This window comes from Lacerta agilis, chromosome 1, assembly GCF_009819535.1.
Source record: "Lacerta agilis isolate rLacAgi1 chromosome 1, rLacAgi1.pri, whole genome shotgun sequence".
Classification (NCBI taxonomy): Eukaryota; Metazoa; Chordata; class Lepidosauria; order Squamata; family Lacertidae; genus Lacerta; species Lacerta agilis.
The window spans coordinates 19975787-20002130 of NC_046312.1; the positions used below are offsets into that span (position 1 = coordinate 19975787).

General features: G+C 42.9%; 2 protein-coding genes across 3 annotated transcripts in view; one reads left to right on the plus strand and one right to left on the minus strand.

The window, feature by feature from the left end:
• The first annotated feature begins 606 nt into the window (after positions 1-606).
• SERPINA10 (serpin family A member 10) lies at positions 607-10160 on the plus strand. Its single transcript, XM_033140535.1, has 5 exons — positions 607-742; positions 3461-4186; positions 7695-7968; positions 8988-9135; positions 9944-10160. The coding sequence occupies exons 2-5, from the start codon at positions 3487-3489 to the stop codon at positions 10133-10135; spliced, it is 1314 nt and encodes a 437-aa protein (XP_032996426.1). The 5' UTR covers positions 607-742; positions 3461-3486; the 3' UTR covers positions 10136-10160.
• Positions 10161-13757: 3597 nt separating this feature from the next.
• PPP4R4 (protein phosphatase 4 regulatory subunit 4) overlaps positions 13758-26344 on the minus strand; it is a 78442-nt gene continuing 65855 nt past the window's right edge. The window contains exons 18-25 of one of the 2 annotated variants that reach the window (XM_033140548.1): positions 25829-25870; positions 25664-25738; positions 24200-24275; positions 22871-22948; positions 22003-22096; positions 19609-19676; positions 18865-19007; positions 13758-14901 (exon numbers count right to left, since the gene is read on the minus strand). In XM_033140548.1, the coding sequence (XP_032996439.1) occupies positions 14824-14901; positions 18865-19007; positions 19609-19676; positions 22003-22096; positions 22871-22948; positions 24200-24275; positions 25664-25738; positions 25829-25870 (654 nt within the window). In that variant the 3' untranslated portion in view covers positions 13758-14823. Of the gene's footprint in view, positions 14902-18856; positions 19008-19608; positions 19677-22002; positions 22097-22870; positions 22949-24199; positions 24276-25663; positions 25739-25828; positions 25871-26344 lie in introns of both variants that reach the window. The other variant, XM_033140556.1, reaches the window with a different exon arrangement.

A 26344-nucleotide genomic window follows, 5' to 3' on the forward strand; every position in this document is an offset into this window, starting at 1 on the left:
GTTCCAGCTTATCAGTATCCTTCTTGAACTGTGGTGCCCAGAACTGTACACAGTATTCCAGGTGAGGTCTGACCAGAGCAGAATATAGTGGTACTATTACTTCCCTTGATCTAGACGCTATACTCCTATTGATGCAGCCCAGAATTGCATTGGCTTTTTTAGCTGCTGCATCACAGATAATGTTAGTTTTATGATAAACCTTTAAAATGCCTAATAATAATAATTTACAATAAACACTTTAAAATGCCTAATAATAATAATAATAATAATAATAATAATAATAATAATAATAATATCCCAAGATTGTTTGTGAAAGGGAAGCCAGATGCGGGAGAAGTGTTCTTTCAAAGCTCTGAGGTGCATGTTGTTGAGAATCAGTGCTCAATACCTACCAAAACCTACCAAATACCACATACTGTTCCTCCAAGTATGTGGACAGGAAACCGACTTTGGTCTTGCCTTTCAGAAGTGTTTACGTTAAACTTCTTGAAAGCCCTTTCATGCTGTTGTTCTTTTAACTCCACATGCTGCTTACTGGAACCTGCCTGGCATTGCAGCACTTAGTCCTTCTCTGGAAGTCATATGTCCTGTTTGTCCTTTAGTTAATTTGCAACAGACAAAAGCATGAAGCTACACTTTGGAACAGCAAATATTTACCTCAGGATCTCACTCATTTGGAATAATAACATTGCAATTTGATTTGCACGGGAGTCAGAAAAGTAAGAGAGAAGCTGTCCCATTGGTAAGATTTGCAAATCTAAATGCATTTTAAAAGAATATAATGGAAGGGAGGTCAATTGAAAGTGGTCACTAGTTAATTCACGGCTGTATTTTAAACACTGGGGGTTTGTGTGTGTTTTAGGGCAGTTCAAAACGTATCTCCTACTTTTGAATGCTTTACTACTCTTAAGGGGAAATGTGAATAGCTCCACAGGGATTCTCCTCTGTATTTTTGAACTTTTTTGTTGTTCCGAAAGCAATCCCTATAAGAAGATGCATTTACTGTGGTGGCATTTCATTGGTAAATCCTTAAAATGTTCTGGATTAATGCCTTACATTACAAGCAACTATGGAACTGCACCATTTGCTTGGAATAGCTGTACCAAAAATAGGAAGCTGCTATATACCAGGTTTGGCTATTTGTCCACCTAGCCCAGTGCTGTCTACTTTGACTGGCAGCAGCTCTCAAGGATCACAGGCAATGCTTTCTTAATGCTTGCCATGTGACTCTTTAAAACGTTCTCAGACTGGTATCCCTGTGTTGTTTACATTCAAGCTAAGCAATATTTAAAACCAAGCTCTTTCTTATTCTGCATTCACACATCTCCTTCTTCCTCTGGGAGCCTTGAAGGAGGGAGACCCTGCTTTCTAACCCACATTATTTTGAATGTGCCTTTTGGGGGGACAGGAGGAGGGCAGGTGTGGAGGATTCCCTGGTCCTGAATGGGGTAGCTGTGCCCCTGAAGGACCAGGTGCACAGCCTGGGAGTCATTTTGGACTCACAGCTGTCCATGGAGGCGCAGGTTAATTCTGTGTCCAGGGCAGCTGTCTATCAGCTCCATCTGGTACGCAGGCTGAGACCCTACCTGCCCGCGGACTGTCTCACCAGAGTGGTGCATGCTCTGGTTATCTCCCGCTTGGACTACTGCAATGCTGTATGTGGGGCTACCTTTGAAGGTGACCCGGAAACTGCAATTAATCCAGAATGCGGCAGCTAGACTGGTGACTGGGAGTGGCCGCCGGGACCACATAACACCGGTCCTGAGAGATCTATATTGGCTCCCAGTGTGTTTATGAGCACAATTCAAAGTGTTGGTGCTGACCTTTAAAGCCCTAAACGGCCTCGGTCCTGTATACCTGAAGGAGCGTCTCCACCCCCATCATTCAGCCCGGACACTGAGATCCAGCGCCGAGGGCCTTCTGGCGGTTCCCTCACTGCAAGAAGCAAAGCTACAGGGAACCAGGCAGAGGGCCTTCTCGGTAGTGGCACCCGCCCTGTGGAACGCTCTCCCATCACAGGTCAAGGAAATAATCAACTACCTGACATTCAGAAAATACCTGAAGGCAGCCCTTTTTAGGGAAGTTTTTAATGTGTGATATTTTTGTATTTGATTTCTGTTGGAAGCCGCCCAGAGTGGCTGGGGAAATCGAGCCAAATGGGCGGGGTACAAATAATAATAATAATAATAATTATTATTATTATTATTATTAAAACTGTTCATGTATATTCCAAAGCCCACCCCTTGAACGCCCCATTTTTAATTTTTCATCTAATCAGAATGTCATTGTTATATCTATTTGAGACTGGCATTGCAGGGGTCTTTCCATTCACATTCGCATTGTTCAGATTTAAGAGCAGAATTAAATTCGGCAAGTGGCTTGGGTGGCTGCAAGGATAAAATGGGGGGCTATTTAATCTTAGGCTGTGTACACACCATACACAGTTTGTTAAATGTCCTGGGAATTGTAGCTCTGTGGTGGGTAAACTACCGTTCCCAGGATTCTTGGGTTGGGAATGTACTCCAAATTTATAATATGAATGCAGCCTCAGAGGAGCCTTTTCCGAATTTGGATGCTCAGAAGTTGTTGGACTCCAACTTCTATCATTCTCAGCATGGCCAACGGGCAAGGCTGATGGGAGTTGGGGTCCACCAATATCTGGGGACCCTAGGTTAAGGAAGCCAAACTTGGAGAAAAGATTAGATATGAGTATGATGCGTGGGATAAAATATACCCTCCAACATTTCTCCAATGAAAATAGGGGTGTTCTATTCAGTTGTTGTTGTTGTTGTTGTTGTTGTTGTTGTTGTGCCCTGCCCATCTGACTGAGTTGACCCAGGCACTCTGCATGGTTTCCAACATATATAAAAACATAATAAAACATTAAACATTCCAAACCTCCCTCTACAGGACGGCCTTCAGGTGTCTTCTAAAGGTTGTATAGTTACTCACTGTACCTCGACTTACGAATTACTCAACATATGAATTTTTCAACTTACAAATGGACATCTGTTGGCGGTTTTAGATGGGGTTTACTCGACTTATGAATTTTAGATGCGGTTTACTTGACTTGCGAATTTTTACGAATTTTTTGTTTCCAATGCATTCCTATGGGGAAATCGCTTTTTTCGACTTACGAATTTTCCGACCTACGAATGTGCATTCGGAACGGATTAAATTCGTAAGTCGAGGTACCACCGTATCTCCTTGGCTCAGGCATTGCATAACTCCATACTCCCCAATGTTTCTCGGATGAAAATAGGGATGTCCTAAGGAAAAGTGGGACATTCTGGGATCAAATCAGAAACCAGGATGGCTTCTGTAAATCTGCGACTGTCCCTGGAAAATAGGGACACTCGAAGTGTCTGAAATATACTGTATGTCTCCTGGCATTTTGTTTCACTGCAAGAATAAAGTATTTTCATCCATTTCTCTAACCTATTTTCATTTTATTCACCAGAAAGAAGTTCATTGCTGTACTCCAACATGAAATCTGCCTTTTTTCTTGTCTTATTTGAACTGTGGGCTGGCATGTGCTTATCAAATGAAACAGCTGTTGTTTCAGGGGTGGAGACAGAGCAGAGTGTCATCCTAAACCTCTGGCCTTTCAATGACACTGATAAACTATCCCTACATAATACTGTGCCAGATCCATCTGGGGAAGAGTTTGTGCCGGAGTCCTCCATGCGCAACTTCACCGAAAAGAACACCAATTTTGGATTCAATCTCTACAGAAAAATAGCGCTGAAGCATGACAACAATGTGTTCTTTTCCCCATTGTCCTTGTCCTTCGCTTTGGCAGCCTTCTTGCTGGCTTCTGAAGGGGACACACACCACCAAATGATTCAGACTCTAAACCTCCACTTTCTGGATGACAAAGAGAACCGGCTGCCATCTTTGTTCCAGCAGCTAAGTGTCAGCCTCGCCAAGAACAAGGAGTTCACTCTTTTGCAGGACAGCTTCTCTTTCGTCCAGAAAGGCTTCCAGATCAAGGACGTCTTCCGCAACTTGTCCAAGCGATACTTCGATATGGAGTTTCTGACGGTTGATTTCCACAACTCTACTCATGCCAAAAACGCCATCAACCAACATGTGAAACAAAAGACTAGAGGGAAAATCCCTAGCTTGTTCGATGCAGTCGATCACCAGGCTAGAATCATCCTGGTGAACTGCATTCTCTTTAAAGGTAACGATCATTGGGATCATAGATATCTTTGCTGTTTTTTGTTTTGTTTCTTAAGAGAGGTGAACAGAGCTGTGGTTAACAGCTAGGTTTATGGAAGAGTCTTTCTGCCTGCCATTCTACATTACCAGCAAGACCAGACCCTCCAAGTGTCCCTATTTTCCAGGGACAGCCCCAAATTTACAGAAGCCATCCTGGTTTCTTATTTGATCCCACAATGTCCTGCTTTTCCTTAGGACATACCTATTTTCATTGGAGAAATGTTGGAGGGTATGGAATAGGATGTCCCCAGGGCTTTTTTCAGCCGGAGCTCACCAGAACTCAGTTCTAGCCCCTCTTAGGTGGGCGCCATTGCCATTCTAAGAGAATGAGAGAGGTGTTCGTGGTGAGTTCCAGCACTTCCTTTTCTAGAAAAATAGCACTCAACATTTCTACTTTCACTGGAGAAATGTTGGAGGGCATGCAAGTCTTATCACCACATTCATTCCTTTTCTCTCATCTGTCTTGTTCCTTTATCGGCAGCCGAAGGGTCAGCTGCTTCTCTTTAAGGGGCTCTAGGGACCAGCTGCCCATCCCTAGACTAGAGCTATTCCAGAGAAATCTATGTATCTGAAGCTAGCATTGTTGCCATAAATGCCCCCCCCCCAAAGCAGTAACCAAATCTATAAAACAGGAGTCACCAGTCACCTCTCACCAATGTAGTGTAGCTATGTGAACCTTCGAACCACACGCAGGGTGAAGTTGGGTTGTGCTTGCATTCTGCTTCTGACCTCCATGCAGACGGTGGAAGTTGTAAAAGGCGCTCTCTCCCCCCACATATTCAATGAATTTCAGGAAGTGAAAATAGGATTCTTAAAACGTGTGCATGTCCATTGCAGCTCTCCCTGCTGTTTTCAATGTAGGAGCTGGTCTTCTCATAAGAACTTAACATAAAAATACAAGAAGAGCCCTGCAGGATCAGGCCCATGACCCATCTAAATGCAGCATTCTGGTCTCGGCAGAGGCCAACGGGAAGCCTACAAGCAGGATGTGAGTGCAACAGCAGTTGTGATTCCCTGCAAATGGTATTCACAGGCATACAGTGAAGGTAGAATACAGTATTAGCCATCATGACTGGTAGCTATTGATAGCCATATCCTACATGAATGTCTCTCATCCTCTTTTAAAGCCATACAAGTTGGTGGCTGTCACTGTCTCTTGTGGGAGTGAATTCAAAGTTTAAAGATGTGCTGCTTGAAGATACTAATGAGTTTTCTCCCACAAGATCAAGTGGTGGCCATGAACTTACACGACTTTCAAAGAGGGAACCACTGTGTTTTGTTAGGAACATAAAAAAGTTCTCGAGTCATTCCAAAGGCTCATGTAGTTCAGCATCCTGTTCTTACAGTGACCAGCCAGATGCCAATATCACTCTTCTCAATTGTGATTCCCAGCAATTGACATTCAGAAGTGCACTAGCTCCAACCATGAGGTACAACATCGCCATCATGCCTTGTAGCCATTGAGAGCCTTTCTCCTCTATGGATTTGTCCTAATCCTCTTTCAAAGTCATCCAGGTTGGTGGTCATCAGCACATCTATTGGGGTGTCATATAGATGCGGACCTACGTGGTCTCTTTGTTATTGCAGAATTTTGCATGGTGGCAAAAATCAAGGCCATCTGCGTCCCCCCTCAATTTCTGTCGACCCTTTTAATAAGTGGAGAAAAAGACTGCAAGGAATGTTTCCAGCCACTGGGTGTTGCTTGTCAGAAATATTTTCAAAGGGCTCCATGGCAACCAAAAAGACACTGCAATTAAATATCCCCTAATTTCTCTCTTCTATATTTTTAGCTCCTGTTCTGATTTTTCACTCCTTCACTAATTGTTGAGTTGCGATAAAGTGTGCTGATGAGAGAAAAAGAAGATAGAGCTATCTTGAGAGCACAGGGAGGCTACAGAAGCTCTGTTGGCTTTGGTGGGCTTTAAGCAACCTACAAATATGCAGGATGGCACCCCTTCTGCGATTGAAAGGGCAATCCTGGGAGGTCTAGAAGGTGACTCATAGAGAAGAAGAGAAACTATGTGGAGTGTGGAGAAAAGGATGTCATAGAATTGGAAGGGACCCTGAGGAACATCCAGTCCAACCAATATGCAGTTGTCCCTGTGGTGTAGTGGTTAAGAGTGGTAGGCTTGTAATCTGGTGAACCGGATTCGATTCCCCGCTCCTCCACATGCAGCTGCTGGGTGACCTTGGGCTAGTCACACTTCTCTAAAGTCTCTCAGCCTCACTCACCTCACAGAGTGTTTGTTGTGGGGGAGGAAGGGAAAAGGAGATTGTTAGCCACTTTGAGATTCCTTAAAGGTAAAGGTAAAGGGACCCCTGACCATTAGGCCCAGTCGCAAACGACTCTGAGGTTGCGGCGCTCATCTCGCTTTACTGGCCGAGGGAGCCGGCATACAGCTTCTGGGTCATGTGGCCAGCATGACTAAGCCGCTTCTGGCGAACCAGAGCAGCGCACAGAAACACCGTTTACCTTCCCGCTGGAGCGGTACCTATTTATCTACTTGCACTTTGACGTGGTTTCGAACTGCTAGGTTGGCAGGAGCAGGAACCAAACAACGGGAGCGCACCCCGCCGCGGGGATTCAAACTGCCGACCTTTCGATCGGCAAGCCCTAGGCTGCTCTGTGGTTTAGACCACAGCGCCACCCGCGTCCCTCCCTTGAGACTCCTTAGGGTAGTGAAAAAGTGGAATATCAAGTCCAAACTCCTCCTACTCCTCCTCCTCCTCTTCCTCTTCTTCTTCTTCTTCTTCTTCAGATCAAACCTGCAACTTATCAACACCATGCTCTAATCAACTGAGCTATCTAGCCAACTGTTCAGGGTGGGGACAAACAAGAGTCTTTTGAAGGTATTATGATAACCCAAAAGCCACATTCCCTTCTGGGCAATTTTCCAGGCAGGAACAGAGGCAAAAGTGGGAACAGCAATGAATGTAACCCTTATTTTTGTACAATAAGCTAGTTCCTGTACATGCACACACAAACCCCATCTCCATACTCCCCCATATAAGCCTGAGGCATCATCACACTTCAAGGACTCCTTTCATCCCGACAAAAATATGTATGAAGTATGTTCCAACAGGGGCATGGCTTGGGAAGGAGCTGTCTATGAGGGCTATACACCCAGGAACCCTATTAGAAAATAATAATAATATTTATTATTTATGCCCCACCCATCTGGCTGGATTTCCCCAGCCACTCCGGACGGCTTCCAACAAAAATCAAAATACATTAAAATATCACACATTAAAAGCTTCCCTAAACAGGGCTGCCTTCAACCAGTGATCAACCATGCCAAAGTTACATGCTTTGAAATCCCATTCATTTCAGCGGAAGGGTTAAGCACATGCTGAAATGGCAATAAATGGGGACTTGGCTTTGTCCGGATTGTCCCTGAAGTTTCCTGCAGCTGATGTGGATTATGTCAGCGTTATAGAATAAATGGTTGTGTTTCTGTGTCTATTCTCAGGCAACTGGCTACACCCGTTTCCTCCCAAGTACACAGAACCGGCCACCTTCTATATTGACAATTACAGGACTGTCCAAGTACCGATGATGTCCAAGACAGAGAGGGTTGCCATCACATTCGATAAGAGCTTGAGCTGTGTTGTGCTGAAGCTGCCATACAAAGGGAGCGCACACATGCTGATCGTCATACCTGAGAAGGGTGCTGATTTTATGTCCGTTGAAGACCATTTAACAAATGAGCTGGTGGAGTCTTGGCTTAGGACCATGAATAGCAGGTACAGGAAATGTTGTGCTTTTTGTTGCTAAGACGCTAGATTGATGCAAGCTAGAATATTCAAAGGAGAAGGAAAGAAAGAGGGCAATGTACCTGAATAAGGAAGGAAAGGGGTTTAACTATGATGGATCCCTGGAGCTTGTCACCTTTTCCGCAAAGACAAGTTCTTTGCTTTCACTTCTTCTGAGAAATGATCAAGCACTGGAACACAAAAACATATATATATATATATATATATATATATATATATATATATATATATATATATATACACACACACACACACACACACACACACACACACACACACACACATACTGTATCTAGGCCCAAACTTCCTACAGTATGCAGAGATGATGGGAACCATAGAAGTTACATTTCCCATGGCTTCCAGCCTCACAAATGAACACTTGTATGAACAAATGAACTACCATTAAGGGGTTTTATATGTTTGTCAAAGTCCACATTCTCTGAATGATATAGTTGACTCCCCTACACAGGGGTTACATTCTGGAGATATTGCATAAAGCCAAAATCATGTATAGTCAAAACACTCCCTCCCTGTGCCTCTGAACACCTTCCCAAGGCTGCTTGTAGAGCTGCCATACGCCTGGATTTCCAAGGACACAGCTGGGAAACGGGCTTGAAAATGGAGTCCAGGGGGATTTCTGCGAATCAGCAAAATGTCTGGGGAAACCCGGATATATGGCAAGTAGGGTTTTGTTTTTTAAAAAAATCTTCAACAATCCCAGAAAAGCCCATTAAAAACTCAACAACTTTGAAAAAAACCCCACAACTGAACAACTTTGACCCCCCCCCCACCTCACCCCCACAAATGAAAGCTCAACAACTTTTGTCCAGATTTTCACTTTGGGGAATATGGCAACCGTACCTGTTTGTCAATGTTCATTTATGCCCATTCTTCATAGCTGTCCAGTCAATGTGTACAATGAGCAGTTTTTATGCACGTTCTCCATTCAACTTACATTTGTCACCAAATATTGTTTATTTGCATTACAGGAAAATGGACATTTACTTTCCAAAGTTCAAGCTAGACCAGAAATACCACATGCATCAATTGCTTCAAGATCTGGGAATTAAAGATCTTTTCTCCAGTGAAGCAGACCTCAGCCACCTCACAAATGAGAGAGATGTAAAAGTATCCCAGGTAAGTGTGACCACTTTTCCTGCAGAACTGCATGCTATCCCATTTCACAAGGCACAACTGTCCCAACGTTGAGATCCAGGCACACTGCTGTGTACTATTTGTTCAGTATCAGTGTGCTGGGAAGAAGTTTGGCATTGCCAGATTAGACAACGCTGATCACCCGTTTGGAGGCAGGAAAAGAGAAAGGAAACTAGGATCTCAAAGCAATCAAGTGATGGTGCTTAGATTGCTCTGTATCTCTGACCTACCCAATAACTTGCAGATTTGAGGTGTTTTCACTTTTGCAGGACCCAATCCCAAAGAGTTGTCTGTTTGCAGAACCATGTTGCAGTTGTGTGGATAACCACCTTTGCTGGAATGGGACAACATGACTGCAATTAACAAAGAAGTTTTCGTTATATTAATTGCAGTGATGGAGCAGCCTTGAGAGACCGAGAGAGGGTGCATTTTAAGCAGATGTTTGGTACCTTCTCTCTTTGCCATGGTGCTGGCAAAAATCACCTTTCTGAACTTGCTATCTCAGCCTTTGCCAACCTGATGGCCTCTAGATGTTCTGTAGTCCAACCCCCCAAACTTGAGGGAAGCACGTTGGCAACGATTGTGCTATTTGAAGCTGCTTCAGCAATGTCTGGAGTCCTGTTCTCATATAAATCTCTAATGACCCCCATGAGGGGTACCCAGCATAGCGCCCTCCAGATATTGGACTACAACTCCCATCAGCTCCAGCTAACATGGCCAATGGAGATCAGTGTTGCATGAAATGCAGGCCGCTTTACTATGAAAACTCATCCATTTCCGACGTTCTCAGGTTCTCCAAAGAGCAGCTATTGAAGTGGATGAGTGGGGGACCGAAGCTGTAGCTGCCAGTGGGTCAGAAATCATGGCATACTCGCTGCCACCAGTCATCCGGGTGAACAGGCCGTTCCTTTTCATGATCTATGAAGCGAGCATAAATGCATTGCTGTTCCTTGGCAGAGTTATCGACCCTACAGAGCTGTGAATAAAAGCCACACATTTCTATTTGGTCCATCTTCTTTTAGTGGTCCTTTATGGGTCAAGCTACACGTTACATAAAAAGCATGCCTCTTTTCAAACGGTGTTTATTGCATTTCCTCTTCCAGAAAAAAAGCTGTTGTTTGGGACCACAGCCCATGGGGAAGAGATCAGCTCTTTCCTCCCTACAAATGGTTCGATTGGAGACAGCTGCTCTTTGTCCCTAAAGGTGCTGTTTGCATCTCCACAACACCTGCAAAGAGGAGCTTGCAGGTCTTATTCATGTGAAAGGGGCAATGTGGGGGAAGGAGATGAGAGGATGCCATATTTAGCCCTAGCCCTGGGGTTGGGTAAATCCTCCCTCTTCCACCATAATGGGCCATAATGACTGAAGCAGGGAGCCTCTCCTGCAAGCAGAAGCTTCTTGTGTGGTGCAAAATCTAGATCACACCAGAAGCCTCCACGTTTAAAGCTGTCTCCCTAATTCAGGCATCCCAACATGACAGTGAGAGAAGCCATGCAGCTCTGGGGATAAGGCGGGCATTCCACAAACACAGCCCCTTTCACCACACTTGTCCCATTCATGCAAATAATGCCTGAGAAGAACTGCAGTCAGAATTTGTTCTGCTCCTAATGCTGCTCAATAAAAACACTGCTAGTTCAGCTATGTTGTTGCTTTTTCTCACAAGGGTTAGCAGCCAGGGAACCTCTCCCCTCTCCATTTGTTATTCACCACAGATGTCTTTCTGATGAGACCATGCAGCAGATGATCAACAAACACACACAAACATCCCAAGGACGGAGGTCTGAATCTTGCCTGTTGCGTTGCCACCCGAGCACTAGCAAGATCTCAGAAGCTAAATTCGAAATTCACACTTCTCCGAAATTTGCACTGCTGTTCTCAGTCAAGTAAACATATGCATGTTCAAAGATCAAATGCATATATTTCTGAATGTTAACATTAAGGAATCCCCATTATGGGGAATTGCTTTGCAAAAATGTCATTCCATGACACCCCAATCTCTTAGCCACTCCAGGGGTTCCTGCCCTTATTTGGCTCGGTTGCCTTGGAATGAAGCAGAGACTGTGGTGTCTTAGGATATATGGCTTTATTTATACATATACACAACCTGAGCAGAGGATAGAGGGGCTCACAGCATTAACACAACGACAGCTTTAGAAACCAGGGGAGCACCAAAATCCAGCACGAATCCAACATCTCTCTCTCTCTCTGTCACTAGCATCCAGCCTGCCAGCTCTAATAATAATAATAATAATAATAATAAATTACTTAATTAATTAATTGTTTGTTTATTTATACATACCCTGCCCATCTGGCTGGGTTTCCCCAGCCACTCTGGGTGGCTCCCAACAGAATAAAACATTAAACATTAAAAACTTCCCTAAACAGGGCTGCCTTCAGATGTCTTCTAAAAGTCAGATAGTTGTTTATTTCCTTGACATCTGATGGGAGGGCGTTCCACAGGGCAGGCGCCACTACCAAGAAGTCCCTCTGCCTGGTTCCCTGTAACCTCCCTTCTTGCAGTGAGGGAACCGCCAGAAGGCCCTCGGAGCTGGACCTGAACAATGGGAGTGGAGCACTCCTTCAGGTATACCGGGCCGAGGCCGTTTAGGGCTTTAAAGGTCAGCACCAACACTCTCACAAAATACTGTGGCTATTGTTCTTCTGCCTAGGTTCACATGCTCTCTAGCCAGGTGAGTGGAGTGGGGAAATGCCTACCCCGCCTCTGGGAGAGCACCTTCACTTAGCTCATTCTTTGAGATGCTGATGAGCAGTGAACTGGCCAGCTAAAGCCATTACCTTGACAGGGTATGAGCTGTCCCTTTTACATTCAAGCTCCACAGATACAAGAGCCTGAGAATATGAAGCGACCCAGGGGGGACATCCAGAATGACCCTCTCCCAACTCATAAGAGTAGATATATGCAGAACTTCACACTAAAGTGCCAATGCATTTGCATGAGGACCTTTTGTAAGCATCACAAACTGATGCGGACATGTGGAGAAATGAACTGAAGAGCAGATAAATGAGAAACGGAGGGGAACCGAAATCGACGGATTTGACCATCCTTAGTGGAGGGTAGGAGGGGATGAAGGGATGGCATGGAAAAACAAACAAACCAACCAGCAGACAGTGACATCATCCTAATAAGTGGGAGGGAGGTGTGGTGGAATGTGATAAATGAGGATAAGGCATCCTGAGGATGAACTGGCTAATCTCCTGAAGCTATTGGTCCAGGTGCTTTGCCATGCAGGTTCACTACATATGCTACAAGTAAGCGTACATCACTTTAAACCTGGGAGGCAGGAGATAGGGACCACCACAAACCTGCTAATGCTGGGCTGCAACACCCCAGAAAACCCTTTCAGTATTAAGTATTAAGACTGTATTGACGCTGCACCAAATTTTCATGATGTTTGATTTTTGCAGTGATAGTTCCTGTTCTGTAGGTACAAATATTTTAATTCCTCCCGTCTTATCATGCCAGTTCAAAGACATTCCCACCCCACCTATGTGCTGCTGCTACTGCTTTTGTTGCGCTTGGACCCTCAAATATTACCAAAAAGGCACCAATCTTTTGCATGCTGAGATGAAATCATAGATCAGAGTTGGAAAGGAGCCTCAGGATCATCTAGTCCAACTCCCTGCAATGCAGGAATATGCTGTTGTCCCTTACAGGGATCGATCCTGCAACCTTGGTGCTATTAGGACCACGCTCTAACCAACTGAGCTATTTGAGAACCAGCTAGATCGGGGTTTACCATATATCCTTTCCCCATCTAAAATTACTGTCGTCACCCAAACCACTAAGCTGTCCTTTGCCCTGTAGAAGCCACAGTTGCAACTTACCAGGGTGAATCTTAAATCCATTGCAATGCCATTATCCACTGAGCTGCTGGGCGTTTCATGCAATTGCCCTGTGTCACCCTGCTGGTGCAGCATCTTCTACCTTATCCATGTGGCTCCCATCTATATTCCTTTTCTCATACCCATATCAATAAATTACGGGCAGGGATCATGACCATTGTGCATGAAGGCAGTGGTCACACCGCAGGACTCTGTGTTCCGGACTTCCTCTTGCTAGCCACACTGGGAAAGCCAAAGGCACCTGGTTTGCAATTCAGACTTCTCCATATTGTGCGGTGCAGTTCTCCAGCCTGATAACATGTACAGAAATGCATATACGGTGGTGAAGTTTAAATTGTTAATGAAAATATATTAATGAGAATCCTACAAAAGTGCATTATATTAGGGGAAACTGTTCTGGGGAAAGAATTGTATTGGGCAAGATTGTACACACAAATGTGTGTCCTAGGAGAAATTTGCACTAAAATGCTGATGAACCTCCATGAAGACTTGAAAATAAATAAATCAAGAAACTTAAGTGGAAAACTGAACTCAAGAGTGGAAAAATAAGAGAAACTGAAAGTAACCCATCCCTAGTTGCTATATCCGCCTTTGATTATAGAAATGTAAAATATTACACTACTGTTAGGCCTGGAGCCAGAGCCGCTGGTATAGTGATCATAGGATCCATGACTTTATGTCTCAGCTGCACTTCTTAATTGCAAAAATTAGATCTCTCCCACCCAAAACATGCAAATACTTTCATATCCTACGTTTTATTGTGCGTAAAGCATTCATTATTCCACATTGTAAAAAGTAACCACACACATATTCATTCACAAATTAGATTATCTTTATCATACACCAATATATTTTAAAAAACAGATTTCTGATATCAATATAGTTTTGCTGATTGCATTTCTGAAATAGAGAAGCTGACAATAGCTTCATACAGTCTCTCTCAAGTATTGGCATAAATAGAACTTTTTAAATAGAACTGCATGTTGCAGGCAAATTTTGATAGAAATGTTAGGATGAATACAAACAAAATGCCGTTGACATAGCTAAAAGCATGATAGCTTGAAATAACAACTAATTAAAAACTAGATTGCATTATTTCTAAAGTGTTGGATAAAGAGAAACTACAACCTGAAATACTAGAAGTTAAAACAAAGTATTTATACAATGAAACTGAGATATGAAACTCATGAATAATCATTTGTATGCATTTTTGGAGGTATTTGTTCTTATTAAAAGTTGAAAAGAAAACCCTCTTGAGAATTTGTATACACCAGGTAAGCAATCTTACTTAAAATTATAGCACAACTGTATTGTAAATGACTACTCAATATTTCTTTGTCCATGCTTCCAGGTTCAATACTAAAGCTTTTTTTTCCAGAGATAAGATGTTGCTTGGTCGGTTAATCCTATATGCAGAGCAATTTCACCTATATGGTCCTATTTCCATAGCAAATATATAGTAGGAGCCCTACACTCATAAATAAGTATATTTTAAAGTAGGGGGCACTTGTATTCCAATTTGAAGAACCTGAACTATTAAAAGGCATAATTGAGAGGGAGGAAGGGGAGGTAAAACCCTGTCTCTTTAGCTGCAGCAGTTTTTAAGCACATTGCTAAAGTAACATTGAATTAAACACTTCACTTACAACATTGGAATTCTGCACATATTACATTATTTCTATGAAGATATTTTACAACATAGGAATTTATTTAACTGACAGAAGATGTTAACATTGTGAGATGCAGTCAGTCTCTCCTCTCTGGTCCTTATTGTTCAAGATTTTACTCCAACTCCTGCCAATCTTTCACCCACGTTGCCTCCAGTGGTCTTTGGTGTGCATCCTTTTTTTCACCAGCTCTAGGAGTTTGACTTCCTGTTTTTCCTTCAGGCAAAAACAAAAGAACCCAAATCACACAAGTCAGATTGGAATAGCATAAAGCAGAACTGCTGAACTTCACTGCTTTTAAGTATATCAATGGGGGGGGGGAAATATTGACTTAGTACAGTCATATTTTAAAAGTTCTTTCCTATGGATTTTGTGATCCTCAACACATTTATTGCAAGGTAAAAACCCAAAGCCATTCTCCTCTCTTGACTAGAACAAGAAGATATCATATCCGTGCCTCAACTTTGGTGTCTCACGTGTCCCATCCCTGTACCCCTCCAACGTCACCTTGGCAACCATAAAGGCTTTGGTGTACAGAAGTCTTTTGTTTGGCTTCCCAAATGCAGGTGGAATTCTCCCTCACATGAAAGAACTTGCACATCTCTTTCTATGCAGAGAATCAATTAATGAATGAATGAATTCTTTGGTATTGATTCCACCATTCCATACTTTGAAATGAGTGTGGAAACTCGCATATGCTAAACAAAGGCACACATTGGGGCCTCAACTGAGGCAACAATCTAGAGAGGACTAAATCTATTAATGCTGAGTATTTTATTAGAAATATGAGCCATCACAGTATTATTTCTCATCAGTTTTTAAAACTGATCAACAGTTCAAAGTAGGCAGGATGTGATCTGCTTCTAAATTTCACACTGGTCCATATGGGGCTCTTAGTCAAACTGTGCCTTGGCAATACATTTCCTCCTGATTCAAAAGAGGAGCCACAGAGCATAAAAACCCATTAAGTATCACTGAATACAGCATACAGTCTACAGTGGGAACTATGGCACGGCAGTGGTGAGGGATAAGAATGTTCTGTTCCCCACCTCCCTGTGCATATGCTCAGTGTCATCTGGAAGGGCCATTTCAAGTGGTTAACCGGCAATTACATCTTTGTTTCTCCCAGCTAGAGGCTGATGCCTTGGCAGCCGACTAAGACTGACTTTCTAAACTCTTTGGCTGGGATCCAAAGAACTGCACTTCTAGTTCTGTACAGCTGGGGGGAAGTAGCACATCATAGCATGTATCAAACTGCTTTGGAAGCTGGGGTTTTCGTATCAGTAAGGGGGGAAATCAACAACTCCACTGGGCACACCCAAGTCTAACCATTAGCTCACTTGATCTTAGCCATAAACCACATATTGGAGGCATGCATACACACACACACATACACACACACACACACACACACACCTGCCTTCCTCATCTGATCTGTGTTGATCAGGGAAGGAGAGGGGAGAGGGTTTATTGTCCCCTTCTACTCTTCAGCTGATTGATCTGAGGACTGAGGAGGAATGATTTGCATTTGTATGTCGGGGGATGAAAAGAGTTATTGAAATCTTTCCACCCATGACACTGCCATCATAGATGGAAATCACCCACTCCTTGATCAATCTGGAGAGGAGATGATTTACTCACCCAGCACACTTTGGCCCTGCTCTCTGGCTTTGCTGTGGTGAGCAATTTCGACCCTTTCTCTTTCTGTCCTCACTGTTTGGCAAATCTGTGTGTGTGTGTGTGTGTGTGTGTGTGTGATTCCTTCATTGTAGTTCTACGCTGATCAGAGCAGATCAGAAACAGGAAAGGGCACTAAGGTCTTACTTATGTCTCCCAAGTGCTAAGGACTCAGGAAATGTTAAAGCATGCCAAAGTCCCCCCTCCTTTTCTGCTCTGCTTCAGTTGAGGGAGGGGTGGTTCAAGAAAAGAGGGAAGGATGGTTCTTCCTCAGAGGTGGTCCAGGGGGTGGTGTGCAGCTCAGACCTCTGTATTTCCCCCCACAACTCTCTCCACAGATTCCACCCAAATGGATGGTGGTCTTGGCGCCAAAAACAAATGGGTGGGGGGAATCAGACCCAGTCTATGGGGCAAAGTAGTTTTCACTCCTGTTCTTTATCTTGTCTTCAGCAAGGACTTGTTTCCATAAACTGTGAGAAAATATGACCTAAAAGCAACCACCTTCCTTAAACGTAAGACAGTAACAGAGCTCGGCCTAGAAGTCAAGTCCTCCCAACTCACACTGTGTTCAGTCAACACTGAACAATGTGTCTTAAAGTATACATGAAAAGATGCATTATAGATCACTGATATGTGAACATCTCACTTCTCGTTAAAGATACCTGTCTTTTGGGAACAGATGTTAAATTACTGGAATTAATTAGAATGTTGCCATGTACTTCAGCACTGTATGCCCATGTGGTAAATTATTACGCACACTCTCGCCCTAACCCATATTGCAGTGATTCATCTTACAAAGTAAGGACACCTGATTCCTCTCCAGATATATATTCAAATCTGTTGCCATGTAGGAGTGTAAGTGTAAGCTATTATGTTGAGAGAAAATTTCTAAAGCCCTTCACAATGAGCAGACACACAGAGGATAATAAAACCAAGCCCAGCATAATAGTAACAGAACAGATTCTTTTGTTAATCCCCATGTTTATGATTCAGGGCTGCCGTCTATTCTAGGATGACTCATTTAATGCAAACTCCTTTAGCAATGAGTTTGTATGTGCTTCCTTCCTGCCCCCCGAAGAATACCTCCCCTATGTGTGGTCTCCTGCGGGTTTGAGGCACTTGCTGGATGAAAACCTTTCACATTCTACCATGTGCTACAAATGAAATTCATGGGCCTTCTGTAGCAGAGGGCTGATTCAGATATCTGGGGATTCCCAGTGCTCCGAGCTAAGTAGTACCAAAACACACACACACGCTGGGGTGCAACCGTGTGTAACACTCATATTTTCAGGTGGAAATAATACATAACCAGCAAAACCAGATTAAATACCGCCTGTGTGCACACTGAACACATGTGCCTTCTGGAATCTCGCATTTCTCTGATCCATAAATCTACAGGTAGTTAACCTCCTTCCAGCATTCATATATTGGGGGCACACAGATGCAGTCACACAAAGTTTAGCTATACTAGACAAACCTATGTTGACTTTCCTCAAATAATCCCAGGAACTGTAGTGTGGTGAAGGTGCTAAGAATTCTGTCACAAATTCTCAGCACAATCATCTGTTACAGTCCATGGAGGGTGAATTTTTTATTTTAAAAAAACCTTATAGTTTGCTCTTCCCCCCGCAAGAAGTAACCCAAAGCAGTTTACATCAATTAAATATATATCCAATGAGACAAACACAAAACGCATTAAAATATCATCAGAAAATACCCTCATCATAAAAATGAAAACCAGGTAGGAGAAAATTACTCTTAGCAGTGTAGCTTACAGACTTATATACTTAGAGAAACCTCTTCAGCGCAGACATTATTCTAGCCCTCATGCTAGCCAGGCTGCCAGAATTCTAGTTTTCCTTACATCCAGGGAACAAGAACACCATATTTGTAGTTAGTTTGCAATTCTCATTGCAGGCCCTGTTTCTTTCTCTCTTCCTCTTTATTATTGATGTGAGCCATTTTGGGAAACAGTAATTTTAGGAAATAAAGTAAATATAAAAATAAGGTAAAATAACAAAGGAAGGTTGCACATTTTAAACTGTTTTTTGAAGTTTTGATTGTATTGTTTTAGAATGGACATATTTGCCGCTCCATCAGAGGAAGAGAGGGACATAAACCTTAAGAAATAAATAGCAATAGTTTTCAAGAGAACAGAATAGGCACAGCCTCCCCAAAAAGAAATTATCAAATACCAAAGCAGAGGGCTCAATTCTTATTTGCTTAGCTCTGGCTTGTTCAGTCCTATTAATGAATAGGCATGGCAACAACTGCAAATCTACTGCAACCACCAGCTTCACACTGATCCTGAGGCTGTGGGTAAATGCAGTAATTTTAAATAACCAGGCTCCTTATATACTTGCATAAATGTCTACATGGAGAACATTCTCATCATAAAAGCTAACTAACTAAAAATTCAAGGATGGAAAATTAGCCTTTCACTTTAAGGCTGCATAGCCTTAAAATTGTGCCCTAACTTTAGTTGATCACTTACAAGCTAACCTTCCGCGAATGGCTTTCTTTGCTCCCATTGCTCTTCTGATCAACTGAATTACTTGTATTACGAGAGGAAGATGGTAAGGTGGAAGCAGAGGAGAACGCAGCAGTCCCACTGGGGTTGCTAGAGCGAGCACGGAAGGAATCGTCTGAAAGACAATGAGGAAATGCTAACACAGTAATTGGCAGTATGTGGGTGCAGCTGTTGCTACCAGAGCTGTGATTTTGTTAGCTGCTTGTACTGAATGTTTATAAAGATCATGTGTGCTTGTTTATTTATTTCATTTCTTAAAAAAAATATTTTTATTGAATTTTCAAAAATTTTACATTTCAAATTAATTATCTTTTATTATACCATGCCTTTTCTGACTTCCCTCCCTCCCCTTCCAAGCTTCATTTAACTTATTCACCATTCCTGCATATTTTAGTGTATCCATCTAATTCTGTTCTCCTATCTTACATCACTTCAATATATGTAATACTGTTGAATTTACTTTAATATTGCCCATGTTTTCAACTGTGCACAATTATTTTCAATACACTCAACAACAAAAATCCACTCCTCTTTAAATACCTGTTATTCTTGCTCTCCTATTCTACACATTAGACCTGCTGCTTGCTTATTTATTTCAGTCTGGCCAGTGCTAAGGACAATGGGCCCTAAATGTCTTTGAGCACAAGGGGAAACTAATAAAAGAATTCTAATAAACACATTCCCCCCGCCCCCCAAAAAGTAACCAAGCTGCTTACCTGAAAAGGAGAACATAGAACCTTTTCCTACTGTTGAGACTGAAGTATATCCTGTTGAAGAACTTTTGCTGAAGGGGTACAAAAATATGTGGTGATGTTAACCATAACCATCATTAGTCATGAGCAGGCCCTCCCCCTCGCATTTCAGAATGGGCCCAGGTAAATAACAAATAATTTCCCTTCCCAAATGGAAAATAACTTGCATGATTTAAAATCCCATTCTAAGCACTTCTACCAAACCTTCTCCCACGAGCCCCTCCCCCCACTTTCCTTTCCCCTTCCCCCAAATGTGCCTGGTGAATTCGCAGCAACGAAGGCTGACACCAGGACTTCCATTATGTATTTATTGCAAAACATTTGTACCCTGCCTTTCAGTTCAAAAATCTTCATGGAAGCTCACATCAGAAACTAAAACTATCTACAATTCGTTAATAACACAAAGGCTTTAAAGGAGGGGAGAACCAAATTAATGGGTCACAAAATACAGCAGAGACATAAAACAACTGCAAGACATAACAGTGCAAGAATATCCTAATGGTCCATAAATATCAAAACTGAGGCTACTGGTGCTGGGCCTTAAAGGTAAGATAATTCTGCAACCTGGATGCCACTACAGAGAAGGACCTGTCCTGCATCCCAGCCAATCAGAACACTGGTAACTGACAGATATGGAATATGTCCTCCAATGATGGACACGGTACGTGGGGTGGTTCACATGAGAGAAAACAGTCCTTCAGGTATGGCCCAAAAATGTTTAGGACTTTATACATACTGTGTTTCCCCTAAAATAAGACACCATCTTATATTTTTTTTCCTCAAAAAAACACAGTGTGGCTTATTTTCAGGGGATGTCTTATTTTTATTACGTCAGGAGCAGCGTGCCTCTCGCTCACTGGCTCCCTGCGTGCGAGGAGCAGGCGGGCCAGGACTTGGGTGAGAGGAGTCTGTTTGTGCGCGCCTTTTGCTCGCTGGCTCCCTGCACACTGGCTCCCTGTGAGGGGGCGAGAGAGAGGCTGAGGAGGCGGCAGGGCTGGGACAGGGACAATGGCGGCGTTTCCTCCGAGCTGGCGACGGCAGCGGGGCCGCTGAGGCAACAATGGGTGAGTTGCCTGCTCTGTGCCTCGCAGCTGACCAGCCTCCGGCTCTCCCCTCAGCAGGAGGGGAGGAGGGCATTCTCTGGAGGGGCCTGGCAAGCACGGGGAGAGAAAGAGAGGACGCGGGCCAGCAGACTCTCCTTTGCTTTCAAAGCCCTCGTCCCCTCTGCCATCCGCACCAGCTCCGGAGGGCAGATGCTGCTTGGCGCGGGGAGGAGGGTCTCAGAGGGCTTTGTGGGGGCTTTTGGCACCCTCCAGAACTCCGCCTATCACTATGGCTTATTTTCGGGGTACGGCTTCTATTTCGCAAATGCGTAGAAATCCTGCTATGGCTTATTTTATGGCTACGTCTTATTTTAGGGGAAACACGGTAGTGACCAGAACCTTCAATTTGTGCCCATAAATGTACTGGTAACTAATAAAGATGGCATGGCATTGGCCCAGTTATGATTCTTGCTGCCACATTCTGTACCAGCTAAAGCTTCTGAACCCTCTGTAAGGGCAGCCCCACACAGAGCATGATCCACTCATCTCATTTAGATAACACAGAATCATAGAATTGTAGAGTTGGAAGGGACCACAAGGGTCATCTAGTCCAAGCCCCTGCAATGCAGGAATCTTTTCCCCAATGTAGTGCTCGAACCCACCACCCTCATATTAAGAGCCTTGTGTTCTACCGACTGAGAACTAGGGCATGTGAGGTAAGGGTGCATATGGTATACTAACTGAAACTTTGCAAAGGCAGTCCTGTAAAACTGACTCCAGCAGCACCCCAGATGTCAAACCTGGTCAGCAGAAGTGCTACTCCATCCAGAACAGGCTGTAGCTTTCATCCCTGACCGGTTCTGCTAAATGACCACTGTATCATTACAGTGTATCACTGTTCTTGCAGATGGAGGAGAAATCAACGTGAAGTTACATGGGGATTAGAATGAAACTTTTGCAGTGTGGTTTTTGACCAAACATATGCACAAAATGTTTATTTTTCAGACAAGAGGCACACAAAATGCATATTAGGAAAAATGCATATAAAACAATAATAGTTTAGATGTGCTTTTTTTTAAATCTGCAAAAAAACTGGGAAAGAATCGGCTGCTAGCCAAACTAATGCAGAAAGGAAATTGTCTGATCCATCCATCCCTAACTGTCCTTCATTTCTCTAGAAATCAACTAAAGAATAACACCATGCTATTAGTATACAACTAAAGAAAGATAAGTATGTTTCCATAAAGAACAACCATAGTGGTCTATAGGATTACTATCTCTGTCACAGACACATAAAAAAATAAATATTACATACCTGGGACACTTGTCTATGTTTCCATATTTTGAGTGCAAGGCTTGACTACTGAAAGACTGACTTCGAACCAATTTTGACTTTTTCACTTCTTTGCCTAGGGGACAATTAAAAAACCCAACACAATTTATTGTGGGCTTATTGCATTTCTCATTTGTTTTACTACAGCAGTTCCATCAGGTATGTGCCTCCTCCTCAGCACAACATGAGACTGAAAATGCTGTAGCAATACACAGTCTATAATTTGCTGGCAACAATAGGAGGATTCAGACTGCAGGGAAAGAACAATTGGAACAGAGACCTAGAAAAGCATGATGGAGTTCTGGCAATCAGTTTTCATCACTGATCGTAAAGATCTATCTATAATTTCGTGTGATTTTTGGTAAAAACATGTAAGCAGTTACCCGAATTTACAGGGCCTGATATAACTGAAGGTGACTGAGCAGAAAAAAAACTTGTATCAGGTACATGGCAATGAAACCTAAGGAGAGAGATTGCGGAAGCAAAGCCAGCAGGCAGGTTGTCTGAAACCCAAACTGTCCAGTTAGCTAAAGGACAAGGAGGATGTTCAAGCAACAAATGCAGAGGGGTGGGCAGCCACAGGGAATATACCTGTAGAAGCTATGGTTGCAAGGACACCTGTTCCTGGCAGCATGAGAGCATGAGACTGCAGGGACATTCACAGAGCACCTTTGGATCTTGGCTCCTACTGTTCACCATTTGTTCAACTCTGCACTGGCAGCTTGAGAATGAATGGGTTTGGAGCCCACTCAGCTGTCTATCCTGGGGTTTTCTACCTGTGTTTTCTTATGTTCACTGTGGCGTGGACATATATTTTAAAACAGACAAAAGGTGGGTTTTTTCCCCTTACCTGCTGCAGCACCCGGATTTCCGGAAACAGACATTGGTATAGTTTTGGCCAAAGTTGTTGATGCTTTACTGTCTCTACCTAAAACAAAGGTAATTTTAAGCATTCCACTCAGATTAACTGAACAGGTAAAGCCTGCACAACATGACAGTCTGTCATAACATCTTAAACACCACACAACCATATTGAAACTCTAGAAGAAAGTAGATGGGGTAATACATTATCCTGGAGAAAAATCTGTGACGGTGTCCCATCAATGTATCAATGCCATGCTTTCAATCACAGCAGAAACTGACTATACTGAAGAGCAGACCACTATCTATTGCAGATGTTTTAGATGTGATTTTTTTCCTGCTACAGGGCATGAATTGGACTAAGTGCCCCATGTTATTTCTTTCAGCTCTAAGGGGCTGACCATTGAAACTGATGCATGAAGCACTTAGGAAAGTGTGGTTTGGGGTCTACATCTGGATTGTATTTGTTGCTGATGCAGCAACAGGTATTGGCCTAGTGTAGATATAATGCTGGCTCCCGGAAAACCATGGTTTTACACCCCTTTTGCTTGTATTTAGTTTTGATTCAGATTTGTCATGCCCAATGGCTAGTTCAATAAAGTTATCTTGATTGGATTGAAATCAGGAGCAAATATATTCCTTCCTTTTCTATTTTCCAAAGTGATTCCTCCCAACTTCTCTTCCAGTACTGACTATGGTTTTGTGCTACCTATGCAGGACATGTTCTCTTATAGCTATTGTTTGCAAGCCCACTTCAAATTAGAATTTCTGAGCCTGAAAGGAACATAGCTTTCACTAACAATAGTTTGCATCAATGCACATGTAACACAAAAACATAGTCAGGCCTAGTAATGGAAGGAGGGCTAGATGGCTGTAGATTACAGGAGGCAGGCAGGAGGCAGGGTCAGAGGAACCTCACAAGTTATCCAAAAGGACATTTTCAGATTCCACAGATCCAGAAAGCCTGGCACCCTGCTACTCTGGAACCATCTGCTCTAGTGTATTGAATGAGGTTTTGCCTGGTAAGCAGCAGAGAACAGGATCTGCCCCAGTTGCCCACTTCAGTCACACAAGTTATTGATTGTATGACCCCGGCCAAAGCATTTCCTAAATGTTGGGTTGTAAGAGTGTGCTTTGACATGCATTTCTCACACTAAATTAGTAGCAGCCAGAAGATTAATATCGCCATCCCCGGTGTTTGTGAATGCAACATTAACCCAGTTTAGAAATAGTCCTTGCCACCTCCACCTCAGCATCCTCCACTCCCCATAGAAAGAAATTAAGAAGCCTCTGGGAAAAGAAACAAAAGAACACTTACGCTTCTTTTCATACATTTTATCGCTCATACTGGTAGACCTGCCCTCATTTTGCTGTTTCTCTTTTTCTAATTGTTCCTGTTGTGGAAACAATTTAACAACAGTGGTAATGGAAACTTAAAAACCTAAAATTTGTTGGCTGCAAGCTGCAGACAGGCATGCTTCCACAACCCAGTCAGCTTCAGAAGAGAGGAAGATGCAGCCTGAAATGCCACCAATTATAAGTAATAAATTATTATTATTATTATTATTATTATTATTATTATTATTATTATTAAACAGCCGTTTGCTCATAGCACACTCTCCCCAGAAATTGTCCCTCCCCTCTGCCCCCCCCCCAATTACAAATACCTCTCCAGTAATATCACACAGGGTTGTGATATTTTATACAAAGCAGAATGTGGTCGCTTTCCCTCAGCTTTCCCTCTCTGAAATGTCGAGGTAGACTATAGGAATTATGTTGAAAATTGAGCAACCCAAACTTGAACTCATGTGCAAGGTGAAACTTTTCGAGACTACTGCAAGAAAACAGTTTTTAGCACAGAGACTCAGAATATAAGCTGGGAGTCAAGATGTTCCCAGTTAAAATATTGCCTCGGTCATGAACAGGGACAGGTCTGCCATGCAGCAGGGTGAAGCAACCTCACCACTGGCCACAGGGAGGATAAACGAGGGTGTTCGAATAGTGCAGCAAAGTGTCATCCTCAGTAGGGTGTGTGTACCATTTGGGCTCCATTTCACGCAGCGAAAGCTCTTCTGCTAGAACTGACTATGAAATCTGATACCCTAGGGCACTATTCCTTTATTTGCATCGCAGTGCCAGCCTACCTTCAAAAGCTGCTTGCCAGGAAGGACGGAGCTGCCACACTAGCTTTCTGGCAGGTGGACCACTGTTGCTTACCAGGAGACAGAGGCAAAGGGGCAAGGCAGCAGAAAGGGTGGCACACTGCAAACACACTATTAGGAGTGGCAGATTTGCTCCGTCAGTGCGGCTGCAACACTCTGACCTCCCCACCACTTCGCCCTCCTGGTAAGCAACAGGGACCCATCTGCCCGGAAGTGAGCAAAGCAGCTCTGCCTAACCCAGCAAGCTGCTTCTATCTTGGAGAATTGCTGTGTGGGTTATTGAGATAACGTTAGGTTACACTATATAAATACTATTATTACTGCTAAAAGAATCACAAACCTGATGTAGTTTACAGGGCATTTTCTCCCGCCAGTAATATTAAATCTATATACACAGACTGCAGCTGCTAAAGGCTCTGTCCGTTTCCTCCTGCACCAGGACCTCCTCTCAGATAAATAAGTACTGTGACACAGTTTGTCTTGGGTTACATATATGGAGAATGTTTAGGATTGTTGTTCCCTGGCCCTGCTTTGTCAGGGAATTATTTTAAATCTTCACTCTGGATCCACTGGAAAGTCTACATGATACTCAGTTAGCTTAATGTCTATTGTAAACATACCATTTCCAAAAGTAGGTGCTCCTCTCTTTCTTTTTGCTGGTCCAATAGATCATTTTCATAAAACCTCTTCTGAAACTGTTTGAAGGTTAAAACAAACAAGCCATCAGTGATCATGCCAACAGTTTCAGCTTGTTATTTCAGGTTATCATCTTAGAAGATACTTACAGCATCCAAAGAGGTTTCCATTCTGTCCAGTTCCAGCACCATCTATTTAAAAAGTTTAATTGTTATTTTAGGTTGTTTCGTTTATTAAAAAGCCAGTTTGATCTCCTAACAGGAGTCTTGAAATATTTGTGGGATTTTTCACAGAGATTTCCACATAAATGTGGGTAAAGGTGTTGCAAAAAAGAAAAGGAACTAACTAGCAACATGGGAGTCTCACTAAAGTTTTTCGTGTGCATACATTTTGCATTGTTAGAGTAGAACAGTAAGACATTATAGTAAGGAAGCCCAACTAGTGTTCTGTCATCATCAGCATTCTCTGATCTATTGAAATCTAGATGAACACAACTGAAAATTATTTCTAACAACTGTGAAATTTACTGTCTTTTACTGTCTCAGCTCTAGAAACAGGCACTAAATCACAGTTCACACTTTTGCAAATAGGTGAAACATATTCAGAATTCTTCCCACTACACTATATAAACACAATTTTAAGAAGTATGACATTTGCAATCACTG